The sequence below is a fragment of the Macrosteles quadrilineatus genome, unplaced genomic scaffold, assembly GCF_028750875.1.
Source record: "Macrosteles quadrilineatus isolate MER2022 unplaced genomic scaffold, UCM_ALF_1.0 Scaffold_2__2_contigs__length_208266976, whole genome shotgun sequence".
NCBI classification, from domain to species: domain Eukaryota; kingdom Metazoa; phylum Arthropoda; class Insecta; order Hemiptera; family Cicadellidae; genus Macrosteles; species Macrosteles quadrilineatus.
Genome location: NW_026542595.1, coordinates 56725057 through 56747328, shown reverse-complemented (window position 1 = coordinate 56747328; position 22272 = coordinate 56725057). Strand labels below are relative to the sequence as shown.

Genomic DNA, 22272 nt, shown 5'->3' with positions numbered 1-22272 from the left:
CAGAACTAACTGTCAAATGAATTTTGATTTCATAATTCCACACAGCTGGTTCAAACATATTAAATACTAGGCCTACACGAGTATTAGAACAGAGAGGGTAAGGATTACAAATTTAAAATAATGATGTCACTAGCCCGACGGTAAACATTATTTAACATTACTTAAATGGAGCTGTCAAACCGTATGTTAATGTAATTTGAATTTCATTAGTATATGATTCTTTCAGTTACTTCATTTGTTTATGTTTATGATCTATTATACTGAGTCTGTTCTAATATTTGTGAAATGCTGTAATAATATTTTACAGGGAATAATTCGTTGTAAAAAAAAAATTGTTCATGGATATAGGAAATAATTAAGATTCTATAATCATTGCCGTATCAATCTAGGCTCTTATCCTGAGTTTTATAAGGCTTTTTTTTATTTATTTTTGTGTAAACAGTAATAACCCCCCTGCCGCAGCAAATATATAGACTGATCGAATTTCCATTTGCCTGATTATAATTTCACTAAAATATGTTATAAAATTACCCTTATTTTCCATATTTATTTCTATTTTCCTATTTTTTGGTTTGGAACTATTGTGATAGCTTTTCGTTTAGAGTGCAAACCATGAAATACATTCGTTTATTATACCTTAAAATATATCTTTGGTTTTGTATCGTAGGTAGCATAAATAAGTAATCACAGTAAGAGTTAACAAAAACGTACTATTATCAAGTTAAGTAGGACAGTTAAATTTTGTTTCTAAATTTGGCATTTGGAAAACTATTTGGCATGTTTCTAAGAACCCACATTGCCTCTTTTGCATACTGACCCCGTTGCAAGGCACGGGTATATAGCTGCTAGCAAATACGAATAGTAGCGCTGATTTGCAGTAGCTGTTCAAATGGCGCTACTGATTGCACCAACGGGATTGATTTGTTTAGTATCTAATATGAATTAGAGTTAATCATGTACTACCACAAAGTATTCTTTCTACATAAATTACAATTCCATAATACCCCCACCGCAGCAAACCTGCAGCCAAAGCAAATTTCCATTTGTGTGACTTTATTTTCAATTAAATCTGATTCAATAACATTAGGTTTAACGAGTACCTAGGTTTTTGCTGCCTACAGGGAGGGTAACGAAGACTGTAGTGTGATTTTAAGGAACATATCATTAGCTTACTATGAAATAAATAAATTTGCCAAGTTTGATAAAAATCGATCCATAAACAAGCAATATTACAACAGTTTACTTATCCTACTAATATTATAAGTAAGAAAGTTTGGATGTACGGATGTATGGATGGATGGATGGATGTTTGTGACAAATAAACGCGAAAAATACTAAACCGACAAGGTTGAAATTTAGTATGATGATAGCTGACATTCCCGATTAACATATAAACATATTCTTACCTCAAAAATCCTTTCAGGCTCCGCTCCAGTGGCTCTGGCTCTGGAGTTTCTCATGTAATCCTTATGAGTATTCATATTTAAAGAAATTAAAGAATTTTGTCAGCCCTTTCAACTTCACAAGTTGGTTCTATGATATTAAATAGCATTAAAAAGGTATAAGGCTTACCAACAGGGTGCAGCATGTTTTTGGCATTTATGACCACAGCTAATTTTAACCAACTAGCAACAAAAAGTTGTGGTACACAATGAGAACTTAACTTTTTTTCATGGTTTAGGTGCAGTGGTAGAAAATCAGGGCTATGGTAGATACTGTAGGACACTATAAGATACCGTATAAAATAAAAGACCAAATTTTCTTAAACCGTGTCCTCTCCCATAACTACAATAAGCATTTATACTTACATGCCAACCCCGTACGAAGGACGGGTACTATGCTAGTACTATTATAAAGAAGAGGTTGTGTATGTGTGTTTGAATGAGATAAACTATCTATAAGCTACTGAACCGATTTGACTCAAATTGGACAAAAATCAAGCTACCGCTCCGAGGATACATATATAACTACCCCCCTTCGATATTGAACTAGTACTCTGCTCCACGGGCTTTCAAAATTCTAAGGTGAGGGATTTTGAACTTACTTCATACGCAAGCAGAGTTTTTTTGTGACATTTACTCCTCCGAAACTACTAAACCAATTGGCATGTTTTGGTGTAATTTGGAAAGTGCGTAAAGTGAAGTTGTACAGGAAACTTTCTTTTTAGGGAAATAATTAGAATGAGGCCCAGGGACCCTTTAAAGTTTCGTATTTCTCCATAAGATTCATGGGAAACAGACATTGTTATGTAACTCCAACTGTTGTCAGAAATTAAAAGTGAGAAGAAGAACATATGTTAATTGTAAACCATGATTGTAAACTGTAATTTACACAACTATGTGGTAGGTTTATTTATGCCATTGATGATTGAAATGAAGAAAAATTCTATAACCATAAGTTGTGAAAATTATGTTATTGATATATTTAATGTTAACAGTAGGGCAATTACAATGCAGGGCAAACTTGTTTGTACAAATTTTTATACGCCTAATGAAAAAATAATGTTTATTCACTGGCAATTAATTAAAATAAATATTCTATTTTTGTTTTTGGTATACATTATCATCTCTCATATTAATACGTGAGGGCTGTTTTTTTTTTAACATTACTCCTCCCTTATTTGTGGACAAATTTCAACGTTTAAGGTGTTAAAAGATTCGGCCCAATTCGTAGTTTTGCATTAAGGTTTTACAATTTAATACTTCCTACCCTTAAGGGCGTGAGACCCTTTCAAATGTCGGGGTTTCACCATGTTAATAATTGTATTACTTATCAATCTTTCTTCCGAAAATAAACTAAGATTTCCAGAAATGCTATTTAAGAGTTACATTAACTTTCACTAAATTAACTGAATCAACGTACAATATATTTAATGCTACAGAATATAAATGCAACCGATTTATGACAAGAGTGCATGGTGGTGGGTTGTCGAGGTGGCACGTTGTCGCCTATGAGCGAGGTGGCGCGTTGACGGCACCGAACACTGAGCGTACACGTCAACCCGCCACCTCGTAAAAGAGTGGTGGTGGGTTGACGGGGTGGTGCGTTGTCGCCTACGTGCGAGGTGGCGGGTTGCCGACATCGAACATGAAGCTTCACGATGTTGTCGTATGGTGGCTCATTGACTTGAGGTTAAAGGCGGCCGTGCTTGAGTGTGTACGAGAACCCGCCATCTCGGAAAATTGTGTGGTGGTGGGTTGTCGTGGTGGCCTGTTGTCGAGGTGGCGGGTTGACCTGTACGTACACGTCAACCCAACACCTCGGTTTTTTTTGTGGTTGCGGGTTGACGCCTCTGACCAAAACACCGAGGTGGCGGTTTGACGTGGTGGCGCATTGATAGCTACCCGTCAGGACTCAGGACATCTGGGAAGCATCCCTCTTGTATGCATCTATTTATCACATGGCTTAATGGGTCAGCAATAACAAAAATTACGTATTTAAGTACATTTACAGGCATTCCGTGTATGTCGAGAGTCTTTTTATTCTTAAAAAGTTTCACAAACTTAACGCGATCTCACCAGCTAACAGAAGTCCGCCTTACAAAGTCTGAGGTGCCGGTTCATAATGTATGTATGAGTAGACGTGTATTATTATACAGTATCGGATATGGAATCGACAATTTCATCGACTTCGCTAAGAAGGAAACAATTATTGAAACCGTCACACTGAACAATTGAAATCGGATCACTTGCCATGCAAAATAACAACGGTTTATATTATATTTGGGCATTGAAACCCCCAAATATTAATCTTATTAGTCTGAAAATGTCTTTGTAGTGAAGGGCATTTTATTTCATATAGTAAGAGAGAGTATCACTGTTAATAGCTTGTCCTATTTCAATATTCTGTGGGGTTTGATGGTACCAGCTGATGGGTAGCACGGGTTGGGTTTGGCAGCAAAGGCATTTAAATAACAGTAAAATGTTCATGTTCAGTTGTCTGTCACTTTCAGCTAAAGTTCTCGTTGGTTAGAAGATTTTAGCAATGTTATTATTTATTTTAATTAAAAAATCAAATTAAATATATGAAAAATGTTTTATTTTAATTATTTGCAATAGTATACTAACAAAATAAATAGCTATGTTAACTTTCAATTACGTTGTTAAAGCAGCTTTGCAGTTGTAACAGTGTTTGAGGTAGGCCTAGTCAACAGTTTAGTGTTTTCCACTACAAGTATATTTCGTTAGTATTCCTTAGATTATATTATATCATAACAACTTCAATGTAACACCTAATTCAATACATTATTAGTAGGCCTACATGACGGAGGATTGTGGTCTAGATATTTCTTTTCTTTTTATCCATTTTATTGACCTTTTAGAATTTGACAGGCATAACCAAGTTATTTGTGCAGTTAGCTTATAATTACTAGTTCGAAGATGGAAGGATATATACATATAGCGAATTCAATCAAATTTTTTATATCAAAGCCATTATCTTCATGGTGACGCCCTAACTTAGGCCTAGGCTAGGCTAAAGAGCTCAGTACCGTACCAGTTCTGGAGCTGAAGTATGTATACTGTCAAATGTTGATGTGTGTCATCACCACCAGTGCTTCTGTCGCTGGGATTTTTATCCCGTAAACAGGATTTAAAGACAATGCGCACAGGTTTAAAACAGGATATACCCTGCAGTAAAATATGATTTTTTGCTAAGATGATTAATTATCTTTTTTAGGCCTTTACTGTACCACTTTCCACTAAAAAACTAACCCCAATTGCTTAAATTTTCCTAGCACAGCATCGTAAAAAGGTTTTAAGAACTGGTATTTGGATGTGATACATCTTAAAGATCACTTGAGATAGAACAGTATAGGCCTAACCGATGTTTAGTCTAGGTATATGAAATAATATCACCACTATATGAACAAATATTCGATAAGTTTTATAGGTTTTATTTACAAAGGAATGAAGAAGTGTATTGAATCATAACATAGTCAAAACTAAACATTTTGAACAATCTAGCAACAGCTGTAACATAATAAATACTAAAATAAAGTGAAGACCAAAGGCATCACAGCTGTGGCTAATTTGACGCCACATCAGGCGATGTTTAGTCTACCGTATTCCGGTATGAAATAATATCACCACTATATGAACGAATATTTTATAAGTTTTATTTACAAACGAATGAAGAAGTGTGTTTAATCATAACATAGTCTAAACTAAACATTTTGAACAATCTAGCAACAGCTGTAACATAATAAAATAATATTAAAACTAGAGGATCCATGCTGCTCCGCAGCGTTAAAATAAATATAATATCCGTAAAATAATCTAATTTAAGATTTTTCATTGAGTCATCTTAGTCACTTAAATAAAAGCTGATATTTCACTGAAAGTTATTAGACCAAAATACCCTATATAGGTTTATATAATAATTATAACTGGTGAAATACATCTTAAATTGATGTAGGCTAAAAATTCGAAAATTAATCAAATTGTTTTTTAGTCGAGTAATAGGCCTACAGTAGGTAAGTATTCGCCGATGCTTGATGTGAAATCTTTGCGTGCATGACTTCAATTTGAGACCTAAATCATGAAAATTGATCAAGTAGAAGAGCCAAACGAACTTGGAAAAGAGAAACAAAATTTTATTCCCATAAGAAATACATAGTGAGCAAATTTCGTTTACGTATAACCAGAGTTGGATCATCGATAAATTTATGCCGTTGCTTGATGGCAAATCTGTGTGTGCATACCTTCAATTTGAGACCTCAATCATGAAAATCGGTCGGGTAGAAGAGCCAATCAAACTCGGCTAAGATAAACCAAATTTAACTCCCATAAGAAATACATGGGGAGCAAATTTTGTTTAAGTATAAGTAGAGTGGGATTATAAATAAATATATGCCGATGCTTGATGGCAAATCTGTGCGTGCATACCTTCAATTTATGACCTCAATCATGAAAATTGGTCGGGTAGAAGAGCCAATCGAACTCGGCAAAGATAAACCAAATTTAACTCCCATAAGAAATACATGGGGAGCAAATTCCGTTTACGTATAAACAGAGTGGGATTATAGATAAATATATGCCGATGCTTGATGGCAAATATGTGCGTGCATAACTTAAATTTGAAACCTCAATCATGAAAATCGGTCGGGTAGAAGAGCCAAACGAACTCGGAAAAGAAAACCCAAATTTTTTTAATATATAAGATAAAGTGAAGACCAAAGGCATCACAGCTGTGGCTAATTTGATGCCACAACAGGAATATTCACGTGGGATCAAACAGGATTTTTCATTAAAGTAAAACGGGATTTTCTTGACCTATTAAACAGAATTTTTATTTTGGTTGTAAGGAGACACTGATCACAAAGAAGAGGGTTTAACCCAGGGGTTTCTTTTAGGGAGAGGAGGGAAAATGCTTTTACCCACACAGGTAGCCAGCCTGTAGTGTGAGACTCCTGAAAATTATCAGACTACTCACCAAAAAACCCCCTCTAAAAACCCCGGGGTTAAGTTAAGTTAAGGCCTAAGTTACTTCCAAGTCATGTTTACATGACTTGGAATTAACTTAGGCCTACTATTATCAAACAAACAAAATTACACATTAGGCAGCTACAGTACCTATTACAAGTTTCCATGCATCCAATTTATAATTAAAATGGTGAATTTGCCATGAATAAATGAATTCTCTGCCTTTTAAAGAAGTAAACATTTGTATGAATTTTACATGATTGGCAAACCTTAAACTTAACAACCAACTTCATTGTAGGCTGTTTGATTATCATTCTATGACACTACTTTCCTGTAACACCGGTAAGTACCGGGTGAACACGCCCATTTTTGCGCTCACGTTCACTCATCTCGTTACGCTCAAAACAAGCGTAAACTACTTATTAGTTCTTGTCAATTTTCTCACACGTAAGTTAGGCCTAATAACTTTCAAGAATAGACATTCTGTAGTTTTTTTAGTAAATTGACAATCCTAAGTGTATTTTGCTTTTTAGGTTAGCCCCGATGCTAGGAAGCTGACAGAGATTACAGGGACATAAAATATTTTCTTCAAAAACAGAAATAGGCAAGTCGTAAATGTTTGTAAGGTGAGTTTGATTGATGCAGACTAAGACAATTTTTAAACTTGTGTAAAAGTGATCAAATATTTAGCTACAATGTAGGCCTACAAGACATCATACTAATAATATAAAATGTGAAAGTTTGTGTGATTGTTTGAAGTTCAATCACGCTTTAACCACTGGTCGGATTGGGCTGAAATTTGGTGTGATAATAGCTCACATTCCCGATTAACATATAGTTACATTCTTATCTCAAAAATCCTTTCGGGCTCCGCCACAGAGGCTCTAGAGCTTTTGTGTAAAAGTGATCAAATAAGCTACAATGTACGAGACATTTATTTAAGTTGTAAAATTATGTTGCTTACATTGCAAATACTAAGTAAAAGTCTGTTAAAATCTATAAAAAAATATTATTATAATTGCAAGTTAAATATTTCCAATTGAGTGATAAAGCTACATAAGGTTTCTCACTCAATTCTACATCCTTCACTCATATTTAAATTTAAATACACCCAGTTGAGTTCCCTTTCAATTGGTATATATTAACCAAATTCTATTAAAATAATACATAGGCTATTAAAGAAGACGTTTTAAATCTAACTTATATTTAAGACCAAGGAGGTGTACGCATAAAACTATGTAGTAAAAACACTTTTTTCAATGTTATTGGTCATAGTTTAGTCATGACATTAGGTAGCCTTTATAAAGCTTATCGGAACGCTGATTGGATTTTGTTAATTTCTCATTAAAACAATATGTCAGATGTTTGTAGGCTACACAGTACAATCTCTTATGTATAGCCTACAGTAAGTAGTATGAATAATTGTTGTAGATGGCAAAAACTGGTCAAGATGACACCGACTATGATCGACAGTTTCAAGAAGATTTGGAAAAGGCACAGGCACTTAGCCTGGAAACCCTTGCACTCGAAAAATTCAGGATGGAGAAGTTAAGAATGGAACTTCACCGATATCAAAGTCAAACAGAAAAAGGTAATGCATTACTGGTACCAACCTAGTTTGTACTTCTTCGGACCTGACTTCTCTAAAAACAAAATATTCATCCAAATAAATTACGATTATTGCTGATATCTATGCAAAAGTAGGCTATTGTATGTTATGGAATGATTAGACTATGACTATTATGACCACATAAGAGATACCCAGAATTCTGTCACAATCGTGGATGACGATGATAACGTTTTGGTGACCGTGGGAGACGATAACCACACAGCCCGGTGAGATATCAGGGTTTTACAGTGATTGCGGAAGACGTTGATGACGTTTCTGTGACCGATGGAGATATTCAAGATTTGGTCGCTGTTGTGTGAGACGATGATTGTGTTTCGGTTACAGTATAAAGCTTTAACTAAAGTAATGTTTCTCTCAATTTAACAAATTTCTATTTCAAAACTTAATTCCTGTATACTTACTTACTTACTTACTTATTTTTCTGGTACAACTACAGTAAAGATTAAGATTATTGAACAAATCAGGAAAATATATTTGGTAAGAATAGGCTAAAGTTACCACTAAAGTTAATTAGCCTAGAGTAAATAGGAAATAAATCTAGAATATTTTTAGTAGAAATCCAGCCAGGTAAATGGAAATTCACTTAGTCTGCAGGTTTGCTGCGACGAGGGTATTTTTACTTTCTCTCACTATACATAATATATGGAGAATGTATTGTTTTCGTCAAAATTTTATAATTTGATTTTTGAGTGGATGTATCCATTTGGGTCTCCCTGAACCAAAAAAAATTGGTTTTCGAAGTGATGTCTGTGTGTGTGTCTGTAGGCCTATGTGTGGATGAGCTACAGACCACACCTGTTGTACGATTTTGATGAAATTTGGTATGTAGACTGTCGCTAATCTGGATCGGCCTTTTTCGTACTCCCACTAGTCCGGATTGGCAATCGTGATTTTTTTAGTGGTACGATACAGTATAAGTCCGATTATCCGAGCTAAACGCGACCGAGACTACCTTGGTTAGTCATCAAAAACTTGGGTAACTTGGGGGTAAAAATTATTACCAGTGGAATTGCATCTGCCCGGCTATCAATTCTGTGGACCTGAAAAAACAGATTTGCTCGACTCTCGATAGTCGGATTTATCGTAATTTGGACCTGACGTCTGCTATATTAGTCCGGATGAGCGAGAGTCTACTGTACCTACTCTGATACATGGTATCTCCAGAGGTTTCTTTTTTAATTTTTTTTTAAATTTTGATTTTTAATGGGATTTTTCCATAAATAACGGAAAAATCTGATTTTCTCAAAAATTTAGTATGTTATAGCCCATGAGATTCTGAACAAAATGGTCTAAATCTCATTTCTGTAAAATGTAGGGTTCAAAAGTTATTGTAACTTATGTCATTTTCCTATAAAAAATCCAATAAATTTACAAAAAATCTGATTTTGGAAAAAAACCCAGTTTTGATCAAAATGTGTTAATTATGGTCCTTATAATTATAAACAAAATAATACAACCCCCATTACTGTAACAATTACGGTTCAAAAGTTATTACAACTTTTTTTTCTACAAAATTATCATAGTTACTCCCACCACTATGACAAGCTGGTTGCTGACAAGCTTATAGGAGAAAGTATGTATCAGATTTCTGATACCATTTATTCACTTTATGTTTAAATATGATGTCACTGCTTTTAAGAACAGCAACAGAAAATTTATTTATGAGCAAACAACAAAAGTCTGTATCAACGTGCTAACCTCAAAAATATGCTTTTGTCATTCATTTGTCAGATTATTAAGTTGTTTACACCATTTCATTTACTTTGAGGCTTGTCTTTTTGGTATCCAAATCAAGCAGTTTATACTTCTCTTTACAGTTGTAACAACTTTATTAAAGTAGGCGTAGCCTATGTCTTAAGGGCAATTGCGAGTAAAAGTTATAACATAACATGCTAAAGTAAAAATCCATGCTTTTGCTTGGTTCTGCCATGCTGTAAGAGAAGGCTATAAATGCTTTCAGCCAGAGCCGTCTTTATAACATGCGAGGCCTGGGGCAATACATAATTGTGAGGCCTTGTTTAACTAAGCTCACCGGGGGGTCGGGGGGGTACGGAGTACCCCCCACCCGAGGGGGGGTGGTCCGGGGGTCCCCCCCCCCGGAAAATGTTTATAAAATTACACTTGTAAAGTCGTCATTTTAAGCACTTTGACGAAAAAACTTTTCTCATCTTCTTCATTTAGTATAAAAAATAAATAGGCTATAACATATTAATTTCGATACGAAAACAACAGTAAAATTATTTTATTTTGACATTTAGTATAAAAAATATATAATATATATATTTTTATGACAAGATTTTCATCATATGTTTGAATATATATTCTACTACATAAATGCCTCTTGCTCTTACATTTTTTGAAGTCCAACTAAATGCCTTTCCTTTTAGTAACAAAATTATTAAGTGGTCCAGTAAGATCGGCCTATTTTTAAGATCCTCCTAAGTGGTCGATTTTGAAGACGCGCCGAATCTGCGTGAATACACACTCCGTATGGCATACATCATTACATTTAATGCTGCCCATATTTCTAGAATTTTTTTACGCTGCGTTCTTGCGTGAAAAAACGCCCGTTTGGCCGTAGCCTTTAAGCGTATGACTCACTCAGATTCACCGGGGTGGCTCGGTGGCTGCCGCGAGGCTCGGGTTCCGTCATCGCCGCCGAGCTGTCAAACGTTGTTTGATATTATTTTGTGTTTTAAGTGTCGTTTGTAGGTTTTTAATCGATACAACGATTGATATAGGCCAATTCATAATAAATAAGACATATTTTAGGCACATGTATCTGTCTGTCCTTTATTATTTTATTTTCATTTCAAAACATTAACTTATTTCTAGCGATAGTAAGGCCTCGCTGCGCGAGGCCTTCTCCGGCGCAAGGCCTGGAGCGGCCGCTCCACTCGCTCCACCCTAAGGACGGCGCTGCTTTCAGCAAACTCATAACAAAGCTTAACCGTTTGAGTTTTCTTGGGAAACGCAAGTCAAGCCGAGTACTGAAATACTCGCTCTAAAATACTCGACCATTTGAATGCATATACTCCTCTATTAAGTAGCCAGCGAGTCTAAATCAAACAGTTTGATTGTTTCTTTGTTTACATTAATTTTATGACAGCCCTTGTCTGTTAAGGCTTTAAAGAATAGTTTAATACATGATACTCAAATCTATCCTTTACTTTTTAATTCTATTCATGAATTAGACATCACTCAGTCTATGTTTAAAAGAAACTTCCTTGTAATTAATTTGTGCAGTTAGACACTCTAATAGTAGTTTACGCAAGGATCGCTTATGGATAGTCTTAACGACACGAAGTAGGAAATTTAAGGTTCTAGCCTTGGCGAGTGCCTTTAAAACTTGTACGAGTGCTGTAAAGGCTAATTACGCAAGTTGCGTACACTACTTTACCTACGACCGTTTTTTTTATTTCTAACAATCACTACTCACAACTACTAAGAGAGGTTATGTTTTCATTTATAACCTCTCATTGCCACTCATTGTAGTGCAACGACTTATTGTCCCAACCACTCACTCATAATTTATTGTTTAATCAATTAAATTGGTCTTAACATCTGATAAGTTCACGTTCAAAGTATTACAATTTTACTTTTTTTCTTTCAATTCTTGAACCTCATTGGTCCAAACTTGTACTGTTAAGTATCAAAACAATACTCCAAAGTAGATCTTTTCAATTCCAAGAACAGAATTGAAAAGGCTAGCTTGAAAAAACTACTTGAATTAGCTTGAAAAAAACGCAGCTAAAACAATTTTAAAACAAACTTTTACTATAACTTGTTACTTTTACAATCACTGAGTAATAACTTGTTGGTCTACTATAAAAACAACTAACCAAGTGTACATTTAAAATTTACAGACCAAAAAATTAGGATATTGAAACAAGATAAAAGCTTCTCAAGGGAATCATCAGTTGAATCAACGATTTCTACTTCAATTGAAAGTCGCTCGAGACCTCGTCCTGGTTCTTTCAATACAGGTAATAAAGTCATTTTTCACCTGAATATTATAGCCTACTTTTAGATTAATAAGATTACAGGCTGCTATAAATGCAAGTTAACGGTTCAATAGGTTCGCTCCATTGGTTTAGTTTATATGAATTTTTGAAAGTATGACTGCAAAATCACCAAATATGCCTTGCCACTACAGACTTCTGCCATTGCCAGTTGGAGAGTTAGCCTAACAATCCAGAACACATTAATTTATTTTACAGTTGATAAAAGATTACTCGTTTATAATAGTCTATACTCACGGGCACCTTTAACTCCAGGCCGCGATCTGGTAGAATTGGCAACATCGCAAGTAGTGTTGTTTAGCGTCAGAGGTCCCATAAGATAACATGGTAGACAGACAGGTGACACCAGCTCATTAATTTGTGTATTACTTATTTAAATTTAAATTTATGAAAATAAATTTATTAGATCCTCATTTAGGCCCTTATGTGTTGCATAAGAAGCCAACTTATAAGTCTTGTCAATTGCATTACGTTGTCTTCATTCAAACTTTGCATAAGTGATTAGTTAGTAGTTAGTTAATGTTGTATAGTAATTTTTTTGAATGATCTGGCTTGGATGACATCATGGCCAGTTTACCCCGCTTCTTTTTAGGTCTATAAAACTGTCCAAAATGTGTTTTAACTCTTCTTTTGAATTCAGATCTAATAATTACACACATTGCAGCAGCTTTTACCGCATGGAAGACTGGATAACCAAAGATTGGTTAGTTGAGACTCTGCTGTAAGATTTGAATACTGAATGTAACTTTTATTCTTTTACTGCATGTTCTGCGTAATTTGTTATTTTTATTGTTTGGTGGCTAGATTATATCTGTTCACGAGGCCATATACTGTACAGGTGGACCCTGTGTGTACCAGATCAAGCCCCCGCCTGCTGGACGGCGCAACAGTGTTGCCACCCCCGCCACTAGTGACCTCATATCATTCACCAGCCCCACCAACACTCACAATTCAACTGCCGCGGCAAACCCACCTCACCAGTTCCACCTGAGGTAAATATTATTTCCAACAACTTGTTGTGTTTGTTGTCACAGAAACCTATGATTAAATTAACTAAGAGGGTGAACAAATTGTGTTTATTTTTATTTTTATAGAAGCATAAATTTAAATCCCATGTTAAACATGTTGCCAATTGTAGAATAAAAATGAACATACAGTAGACTCCCTCTTATCATCAATTTTTCAATGTAAAAACGACTAAATAAATAAGGTTGAGGTGCTCTGATGGAAAAAAAATAAAAAAATGAAACTGTATGCGGTTCCTACTTTTCTGTAAATCGAAATCAAAATGCATACAAATTAGTTATAGTCTGACACTATTCATGTATGTATATACAATATGAATAAAGAATTTTTGATTTGATTTGATCATCTCTGTAACCGGACAATTTTTATCAGCACATCGGTTTAACCAGACTAGATCGGCGGGAAGTGTGCGGTACTGAAACGACTGTTCTTCTTGTTTAACAAGTTTTTGGGAACGTCGGTTTAATCGGAAAAACCGTTAGCTCGGTCCCAAGGAGTCCGGATAAGTCCCTCTTATTAGACTCCCTGTCTACTGTAGTAGAATTACTGTAAAAGGAATTACGTTAGCTACCGTATGCCTTCTGTTTAACTAAACAGAATGGTTACATGTTGTAGTTGGTAAGTTTTGGAAAGTAAAACACTCCACATTTGTTTACTTAATGTTTATTTTTACTACCTTTTATAATAGCGACAGGAAATATATCAGGCAAAAAAGACTGTTTCCACATCCTAACCTTAAAAATATACTTTTGTTATTTATTTGACAGATCTAGGAATCAGTCCTTCTCATTTGATTTACATTTAAGTATTGCTCTTGAGGTATCCAAACAAATCAATTTACACATCTCTTCTCAGTTTTACAACTTTTATGATTTAAGGTCAGTTGACATTAACTATAAGTTAGAACATTATAAGGTACATACCTTTACAAACTCACAACGTGTTCTCCTATTCAGGCATCGTCAGGTGATCTCCTATTATGAATGCTTCATCCATTAATAGAGTCGTCAAATTACATACAGAAGAATACACAAAGGACATAAATACGCACAAAAAACATTTAGGCCTATCATTTTAAGTAGGCCTACTATTAACCACCGGTCATGGTATGGAGGCTGACTCTTAAGTTACTTAACTTGCTAGTGTAAAGATGTTGTGTTGATTTTCCCATAGGCCTACTGTACAAATAAAAATGCTTCCAACATAACTATTAAATAGCTTGACTCTAAGAGATTTCTTGAAAGGCTCGAGTCCAGACAAGTAAGATAGGTACTGAAGTACTCACTCAAAAATACTCTACCACCCTTGTACTCGCATACCCTAAAAACAACCCAAATATTTGTTTCTAGAAGAGTTTAAGTATTGGTTTATTTTTCAGTAACAACCAAAAACCCACTTCAAGCATTCTGGCTGAACATTCCATAAAAAATCTGTCTTGTCTACCATCAACATCATTACGGTAAGTCTTCTAAGTCATAAATTATTTACCGGTACCTGATCTATTAATTTTAGTCACCCAAATATAGGCCTACCAAATATATAATCAGACGCTTGCAAGACCGGGCATAAGTACAAAAGATAAGCCTATGTACTTTGTGAGGTGATTTTTTTTGGTTAGGAACTAGGCTAACCTAAACTTATCTCCCATTTGCTTGGATAACTCGAGACGTCCAGGGTTCGCTTGCCTTTATCTCTGACGCTCTTACCGCTCGGGCTTAGGATGATGCTATTTTGTCGCCCGACATACACGAGTACACTACTGTTGTAGCTCGTCTCATCGACGCGCCAAATATCATTACATCTATATTGCACGACAACATGGTGCCAGCACAGCGACGCACTGACGAATGAATATGTCTGTTCTAACTAAAAATACACAACCTGTACCTAAGCTTAACAAAACAATAACTTCTAAAAATAACTAAAATAATCCTCTTGTACATGGAAATAAAGTCAAAGTGAAATAATGAAATAAACTAAATAAAATAATTCCCCGCTTGTGTGCCGATTCACTTCTCGGATTCGATATAACTAAATAATTGCTTCTGATAAAAGAAACTGAAACGGTGTACCAAAAAAATATAGACTAGGTTCTTAAAGATGTATGACAGCAACAAAAACTTAATTTATTCGCCAAAGTCAAAGTAAAAAATGGTAATAATACCGACACTAACTATAATGGTGTCCACAGTGTACTAAAATTGTACTTACGTGTCTCAATATTTATTTTACTTATTTGAAAATGTAAGCATTTATAATTGAGTCATATAAGTACAGACGGTTAAAAAAATATGTAATAGTAATAACAATAACAAAATGTTTTGGTCGCTTGTACAGGAGTGGGTTCCAAGACATAGGTTTTGACTTGACCAACCTGGGCTCAGAGCTGAGTGGTATTACACCACTTTCCACTACGTCTACCTTCCCTGCAGCTCCTCCCCCAGGGTTCTTCATGTCTCCGCACCCCTCTAGTGGGCATCATGCTGTCAACCCCTACATGTACAGCTTTGACCTGTCTGCATCTACAGCTACACCTACAGCTACTCCTGTGCCAACACTGTCATCTGGATCTACCTCAACCACCACTACACTCTACAATGGTGAGTTTAGCTTCAACAGTTCAACTGTAGCTTATTAAAATTACTTGACATTTAGAACTTCTATCCGAGGATGCCCTTTTGTTGTTATGAGCGGTTTTCTGATATCCAAACTCCAAAAGTGTTACTGTAGTCTGTGTTAAGATAAGGTTCACAACACATCATATCATATCAGGTGTATAGTTACTGCATAACCTGAAACAATCAGAATTAGAATTTCAGTCAGGCCTATTCTGTTGTTTCTTTTGAGTCCCAAAATGTTGTTAAACGTGAATGGAAGAAACTGAAATAAGAAGTTTTCATTGGCTCCTGACTCACACAAGTCTTAAGGCCTGTTCACACCAACGTAGCCAGACGTCTGCAGACGTATTCGGTGTATTAATACGTCGCCAGTGTACTGTTCACACCGCAGCTACGTCTGACGGCTACGTAGCCGGTGAGCCGGCTGTTGTTTGTTTAAGTTATTATATTATTTTATATTTGTTTGTATTTGTTAACTTATTGTTTATTTTTATTAGTGTTTCATTAATTTCAGTTAAGATTTCCACGGTTCAAATACAGCTTTTATAGTACCCTGAAAAGTTTGTTGATTAATGTGTTAATGTTGATCAAAATATTTCACTATAATTTTAGGCCGTATATAGTAGACTATAAGATTTGTGCTATATTATAATATAAAAAATATTACCAGAAAACATGCAATAATTTTGCTCAAAAAAGGATTACATAATAAAATAGTCTATGGTGTCAGTAAGACCCCTATGTCTAGAAATTATTCATTAATGTAGAAAATGTATAGTCCATGTTCAGATTTTTCTTGACATATCAAAAATGTTTGCCTTAACTTTGTGGATTTCTTGTCCACTCTTAAAAAGCGTAACTACTTGTACTATATCCTATGGCTATATTGAGTAAGCTTTATCTGGCCAGCCTGCTACTTCTCCTTACCCTAATCTACTGCAACGATGTAACCAATTAATTTCTTACATTCCTGCAATCCTAACAAGTATTGATTAACTAGGTTCCTCGTAAACTCCTTGAACAGGTTAAAGATTCAAAAAGATTTTTTATCAGTGAGCTTTATTGTGCCAGACTATTTTGTGATGTAATTTTGCAGGCTGCAACAACAGTGTGAATGTTCTGAAGACTGTAGAGAAAAGGGACAACAGCAACCTAATAGATCTGACTCCGTTCGACTCTGAGCTACCTCAGAGAGACAGATGTGTAAGAGTCAGTCTACTGGAGGCCTTTGACCCGCTCCTCACCTCCTCCCAGGCCTACTCACAGTCCACACTGGCTGAGGACACTGGTGAGTCTCATGTCATATGACGATGACAATGTCAAAACGATCGCAATAGAGGTTTTCGATTTTGCCGCGATCACAGCTTCTGCCTTCTTTATAACCATACTTACGGATGGTACAATTTACTGTGGTTTTCAGTTTTATTGTTTTTTTTATAGGCCTATTATTTATGTAAGCAATTTGGATAATTGGAGTTCGGATAACTGGAGTTCTACTGTACAAATTTTTCAAATTGTTTTAGATTTTGTAGTTTTATAAAGACTAAACCTACCTTAATTTCCATCTGTATGTCATGAATGTTTGAGATGGAAATTTACACCGCCTGACGTCTGATAAAACTAGATACATAAGCTAAATTACTAGTCTTGCATAAAATTAAATATACAGTATGTGTTTAATAATTGGCAAAATGACAGAGATTTGAACTTTTTAAAAGTTAAACTTCTTATGTCGGAAACTATTTTTTTTTTTAACTTCCTAGGTTTAAAAAACCAAATCTAATTTTATGATACTCTTGGGCCTGCCAAAGCTGGGTACGGCCCTGCCTCCAAGTAGCTGGATTGCAGGACGACGTTACATTCCCAGTCATATGCTTACATTTAAGATTTTCTTCAGTCACCTAGCGGGATGTCCCCCTGAGGAGATAGTGTTTAATTGAATAATGTGTGAAAATGATTTTGATGCCCAGTAACTTTGTACCAAGTTTTTTAGGGCTATCTTGATTATTTTTAAAATATTAAACTGTCCCGGGGCTTTTTTCCACCCACAGTAAATAATTAAATGCCAATAAAAAAATATATTGAACTAGCTCATAAGAATTTTTATTTGGTTTTATTGCATGTTACTAAGCTCATTGAGACATTTCTGATTGAATATTCTGTACAATTCTGTGTTAGGTATTTTTATTCATACTATTGCCATGTCATTGATTAAAACAAATACATAATTAGAATCACAATGGAGATAAAAGCTATTTTTACTGTGGTTTTAAGGGACTTTTCAATCCATACATAGCCTGTTGCAAAAGTCAGGTAAAGCTACCTGGAATATGTTTGTGTTACAACAAGTATTTGATAATATAATGGTCCTTTCATTTTGTAATGTTCTGTTATTGTAATTTGTATGTTCCTACAGTAGTATTACAAGTTGTGCTAGGTACTGTATTATTCCTATCAGCATTTACTACGTTATCCTAAGCAATATGTTGACTGTCACTTGTACTATCTTATCTGTGCATGTAAGGTGTTGCAACCATTGCAGTGCACAGTATTGTTTTGTTTTGTCAGTGGTGTTGGTGTTGATGTTCCAGATATGAGGGAAGACGACCAGTCTGAATGTTCTGGAAGTGTTTACGACCCGTATGACCCGTTTGACTACTTGTACTCCCCACCCTCCATAGCTGGCAGTCAGGCCTCGGACCCCATCTACGCGGCTGTAGTCAAAGCTTCCCCCATCTCTCCTCCCCCCCTGCCACCACGCAACACTGCTGCTAAGCTTAGTGCCGAGCGGAAGGTGAGTATAAGAATCAAGAAGTTTATTCACCATTAAGCAATACAAGATTACAATAGGCTTCATCAGGTATAGGTACATTGAAAGACAGTACCTAGATTATAATAATAATAAAGTAAAATCAATATAAATTGAAAGTAGTAAAAACAAAATAAATAAACAAGACAATAAAAACAGTTACAACAACAACAACATAAGATATACTAATACAGATGGTCAATAAAGGACCCAACACTTAGTTTACAATATATATCACATTATAAAAAATCCTTTATTGAATAAAATGCATGTAGTAAGCCAATCATGAATCTTATTTAAAAATGGTTTTAAATTTAACAACTTAAATGATTCTGGAATTGTGTTACAAAATTTTATTTGTTGGTATTTGTGACTCTTTGCTTACTTTTCTAGTCTTGGGATTGGTAAAACTAATTTGTTGGAATTTCTTGTTTGATAATTATGAACGTCACTAAAACATTAAAGTCTGTAATATTTTCCTGGATATAAATTTAATTCTGAAAAATAAAATTGCATGGGAACAGTCATAATATTATGTGCAGAGAAATGACTCCTAGCGCTATCACTAAACTCTAAACCAAACAATATTCTTATTGCTCTCTTTTACCACACAAAAAAAACTATCTGCTCCAGCACTACCTCCCCACAAAATATTAGCATATAGGCTAACAAATGTGAATGGAAGAATCTGAAATAAAAAGTTTCCATTAGCTCTTGACTTACACAAGTCTTAAGTTTTCTCAATAAAAACAAACCCTAGATAATCGATTAGCTAAGTTGTTGACCATGTTCCTCCCATAGTAGTTTTTGGTAAAGAGTAACACCAAGAAGCTTGAGTGACTTAGCCATGTTATATTGTTCAATTTGTCTCAAAGTAAATATTATCCTTTCAGTTTTACTTTCATTTATCTTTAAATAGTTAGAATGGAGCCACAGATTGGCAAAGACAGTTGCTCTATTAATTTGGTTTATCACATCATCAAACAATTCCCATTTACTAGCACAGATGTGTCGTCCGCTTATAGTATGTTATCACAATCTAAACTAACAGGTAGGTAGGTCATTTATGTACAATATAAATAACAAAGGGCCCAGGACTACACCCTGTGGGACCCCAGCAAGAACCTCTTCAAAAGAAGACGAGCAGTTCCCAACAGACACCATACGTAACCCACCACAAAGGTTTGTTTTGAACAAAAATTAACTGTTCATTATTTATTCCATTATATTGAAGCTTCATTTAAAAGAACGCTATGAGAAATTAGATCAAAAGCCTTGCTGAGATCCAACAGGGTCACTCCTACAATTTCATGGGCTTCAAAGCTTTTTAAATAATTTTCGAAGGGAGGGAGGACCCCGGACCCCCAGTGAAAATTGAAGAATTCATTCCCACCCCCCAACAAATTACGTCTAACTCCGCCAATGAGCTAAGGAAACATACCGCATCCTGCAAACATTCACTTTTAGGCCTACTGTATCCAAGCTTTGACTATTAATCCAATAGTCAATGATCCAAGTCAAATCTATAATCCCCCAGTCCTAAGAAAATATTTGAATTCAAGATTTAATTGGTTGGATTTGTGAGTCAATGTCACATTTAGCCATACTAGCCATTTGCCCTCACTCCCCGTGCATTTGGTTAAGGCAGGACACCTAATGGAATCTGAAGTCGGATGATCAAGTTGCACAAACTTGGCAATTTTGCCGTCTTCTTGTGATTATGTAATAAACAGTGAAGAAAATCGATTAAAAGTTTTTAAATAGGTTTAAAACAATAATCTTAGGTTAACCTTACTGATAAAAATATTTGAAAGTACAAAAAACACATGAAACATTGCATTTTCAAAACTACTTGTTCCTTTTTATGTTGTAAAATCAAATCTTTGTCCTTGTACAAAGACTCTACGACTGAAGAAGGAGCTAGTAAAATTGTATGTTTCATGTGTTTATTGGAACTAACTATTGTTGTCAGGAAGTTGAGCTATTCAACCTTTCCACCACAAAATCCTTTAAATCTGGAAAAAGCTATCTATACAAAATAATGTCAAATTAAGTTAATAATAGTTAGGAGTGGTTTTTGTTTTTACAGAAAATAAGAGGGTTACTTTGGATTTTAGGTTTGGTTTTTACCATGATGAATGACTCTGTTTCAGTCCCATCGACAGAGCAAGTTATACGACAGTGTGTTGGTGGAGAAGCACAAGCCCGTCCTCACAGACCCAGACCTCGTAGCATTCCACACCATGGTCAAGGCTCTTAGAGGTAAACATCTACTTATGAGTTCATATAACACTGTGTATATTCTCCTAAGAGCGGCTTTTAGTAACATGTTTTAGATATGATCCTTTCTGCCATTTTCCTACTTGTAAGAAATCTCCAAAATGTTTGGTACTAAATGAAGTATTGGTATCAATCGATGTATTTCAGTCTTAATGTTAAAAAGCATTTTCTCAACGAACAGTTATTTTTACAAAGTCTATATTAAGAAAAAGATAGTCTAACATTGATTGATTTGAAATCTATTTAGCATCTCAGTGAATTTCCCAAACTATACTAACACAACTAATTTATTTTATTTATTTATTTATTATGTAAGTACTCATTAAGCGTAGTGTTATGTTCATGTGAAATTGCTATTTTTATTAACCTTTTGTGGTAAAAATTCATTAAAGCTCTGGATATTAGCTATGCAGATTGCTACAACATTGTTCTACTATGCACATTATTTGTTCGGTTCACCATTTGGTAATTGCTAGTTAAAAACCTCTTTGGCAGTTATGTGATTTAGTTAAGTATGATACTCAAGATATTATATCATTACCAAGTGGTTATGATATAATTACCAAGCGGTTATAATACTGATACTCATTTACCTCACAGAAGTCACCAGTTTTGATCCATTACTGTACTTGGTTATTGATCAGTATAGGCTTTCAATTAACAATATTGCTTAAACAATAAACCAGTTTCATACTGTAGCAAAGCTATAAAACTTACGTTTGGGTAACTTTTTGTTTAAAGTTCATTTTTAGTGGTGTTAACGTCCTTGTTATTTTACAGCTGAGTTTGTCCACTCTGACCCGTACACCAACGTTGGCCTGGTTATCAGCCCTTTGATTGAGAGTTCCTATCTACAAGGTACAAGTGTCAAGCTGACCATTCACTGTCCTGACAAGGAACAACCTCTCACCTTCACCAGTGATGGTAGGCCTAACACAACTTTGGCTTAGGTTAAACACTGTAAATCCAGTCAATTGGTAATACAATTTGAAGTCCTATAAACCACAAAGTTTTAACGAGAATCCTTATAAATTGTAACATTTAGGTTATTTTGCGGAATTTAAGGGCAAGCCATTAATGTAAAATAGATATTGACTAAAATATATTACTCCAAAAACTACTTTTGTAGGAGTGATCACCAAAACAGATTTGGGTAAATTGATTTAACAAAAATATTGTTTGTTCTAAATTAACATAAAGGGGCTTCGAATAAATTTTAAATAAAATATTTTGGTTTGTGAACTAAATTGATAATTTAGCTTTTAACTTTTTTAAAAGCTATTTAAGTCTCCATTAGATTTTGCATGTGAAATTTACTTCTGTGTAAGCTAGTTCTTATGCCACTAGGAAACTACATATCCTTGTTTCTCTTGTTAACATGAGCCTCAGATTCTGGTGGGTACATATTTCAAGCTTAGCATATTAGGGATATACAAGTTACAATTGTTCAGCATGCAAACACACT

The 22272-nt window shown here is 34.9% G+C and overlaps 1 protein-coding gene across 1 annotated transcript in view; it reads left to right on the top strand.

Annotated features, from left to right (window-relative positions):
- The first annotated feature begins 4051 nt into the window (after positions 1–4051).
- LOC128985545 (phosphatidylinositol 4-phosphate 3-kinase C2 domain-containing subunit beta-like) overlaps positions 4052–22272 on the top strand; it is a 63939-nt gene continuing 45718 nt past the window's right edge. The window contains exons 1-11 of the mRNA XM_054405137.1: positions 4052–4136; positions 6956–7048; positions 7854–8013; positions 11919–12038; positions 12913–13066; positions 14479–14559; positions 15438–15700; positions 16815–17006; positions 18310–18512; positions 20681–20789; positions 21588–21731. Coding sequence (XP_054261112.1) covers positions 7854–8013; positions 11919–12038; positions 12913–13066; positions 14479–14559; positions 15438–15700; positions 16815–17006; positions 18310–18512; positions 20681–20789; positions 21588–21731 — 1426 coding nt within the window. The 5' untranslated portion in view covers positions 4052–4136; positions 6956–7048. The remainder of the gene's footprint in view (positions 4137–6955; positions 7049–7853; positions 8014–11918; positions 12039–12912; positions 13067–14478; positions 14560–15437; positions 15701–16814; positions 17007–18309; positions 18513–20680; positions 20790–21587; positions 21732–22272) is intronic.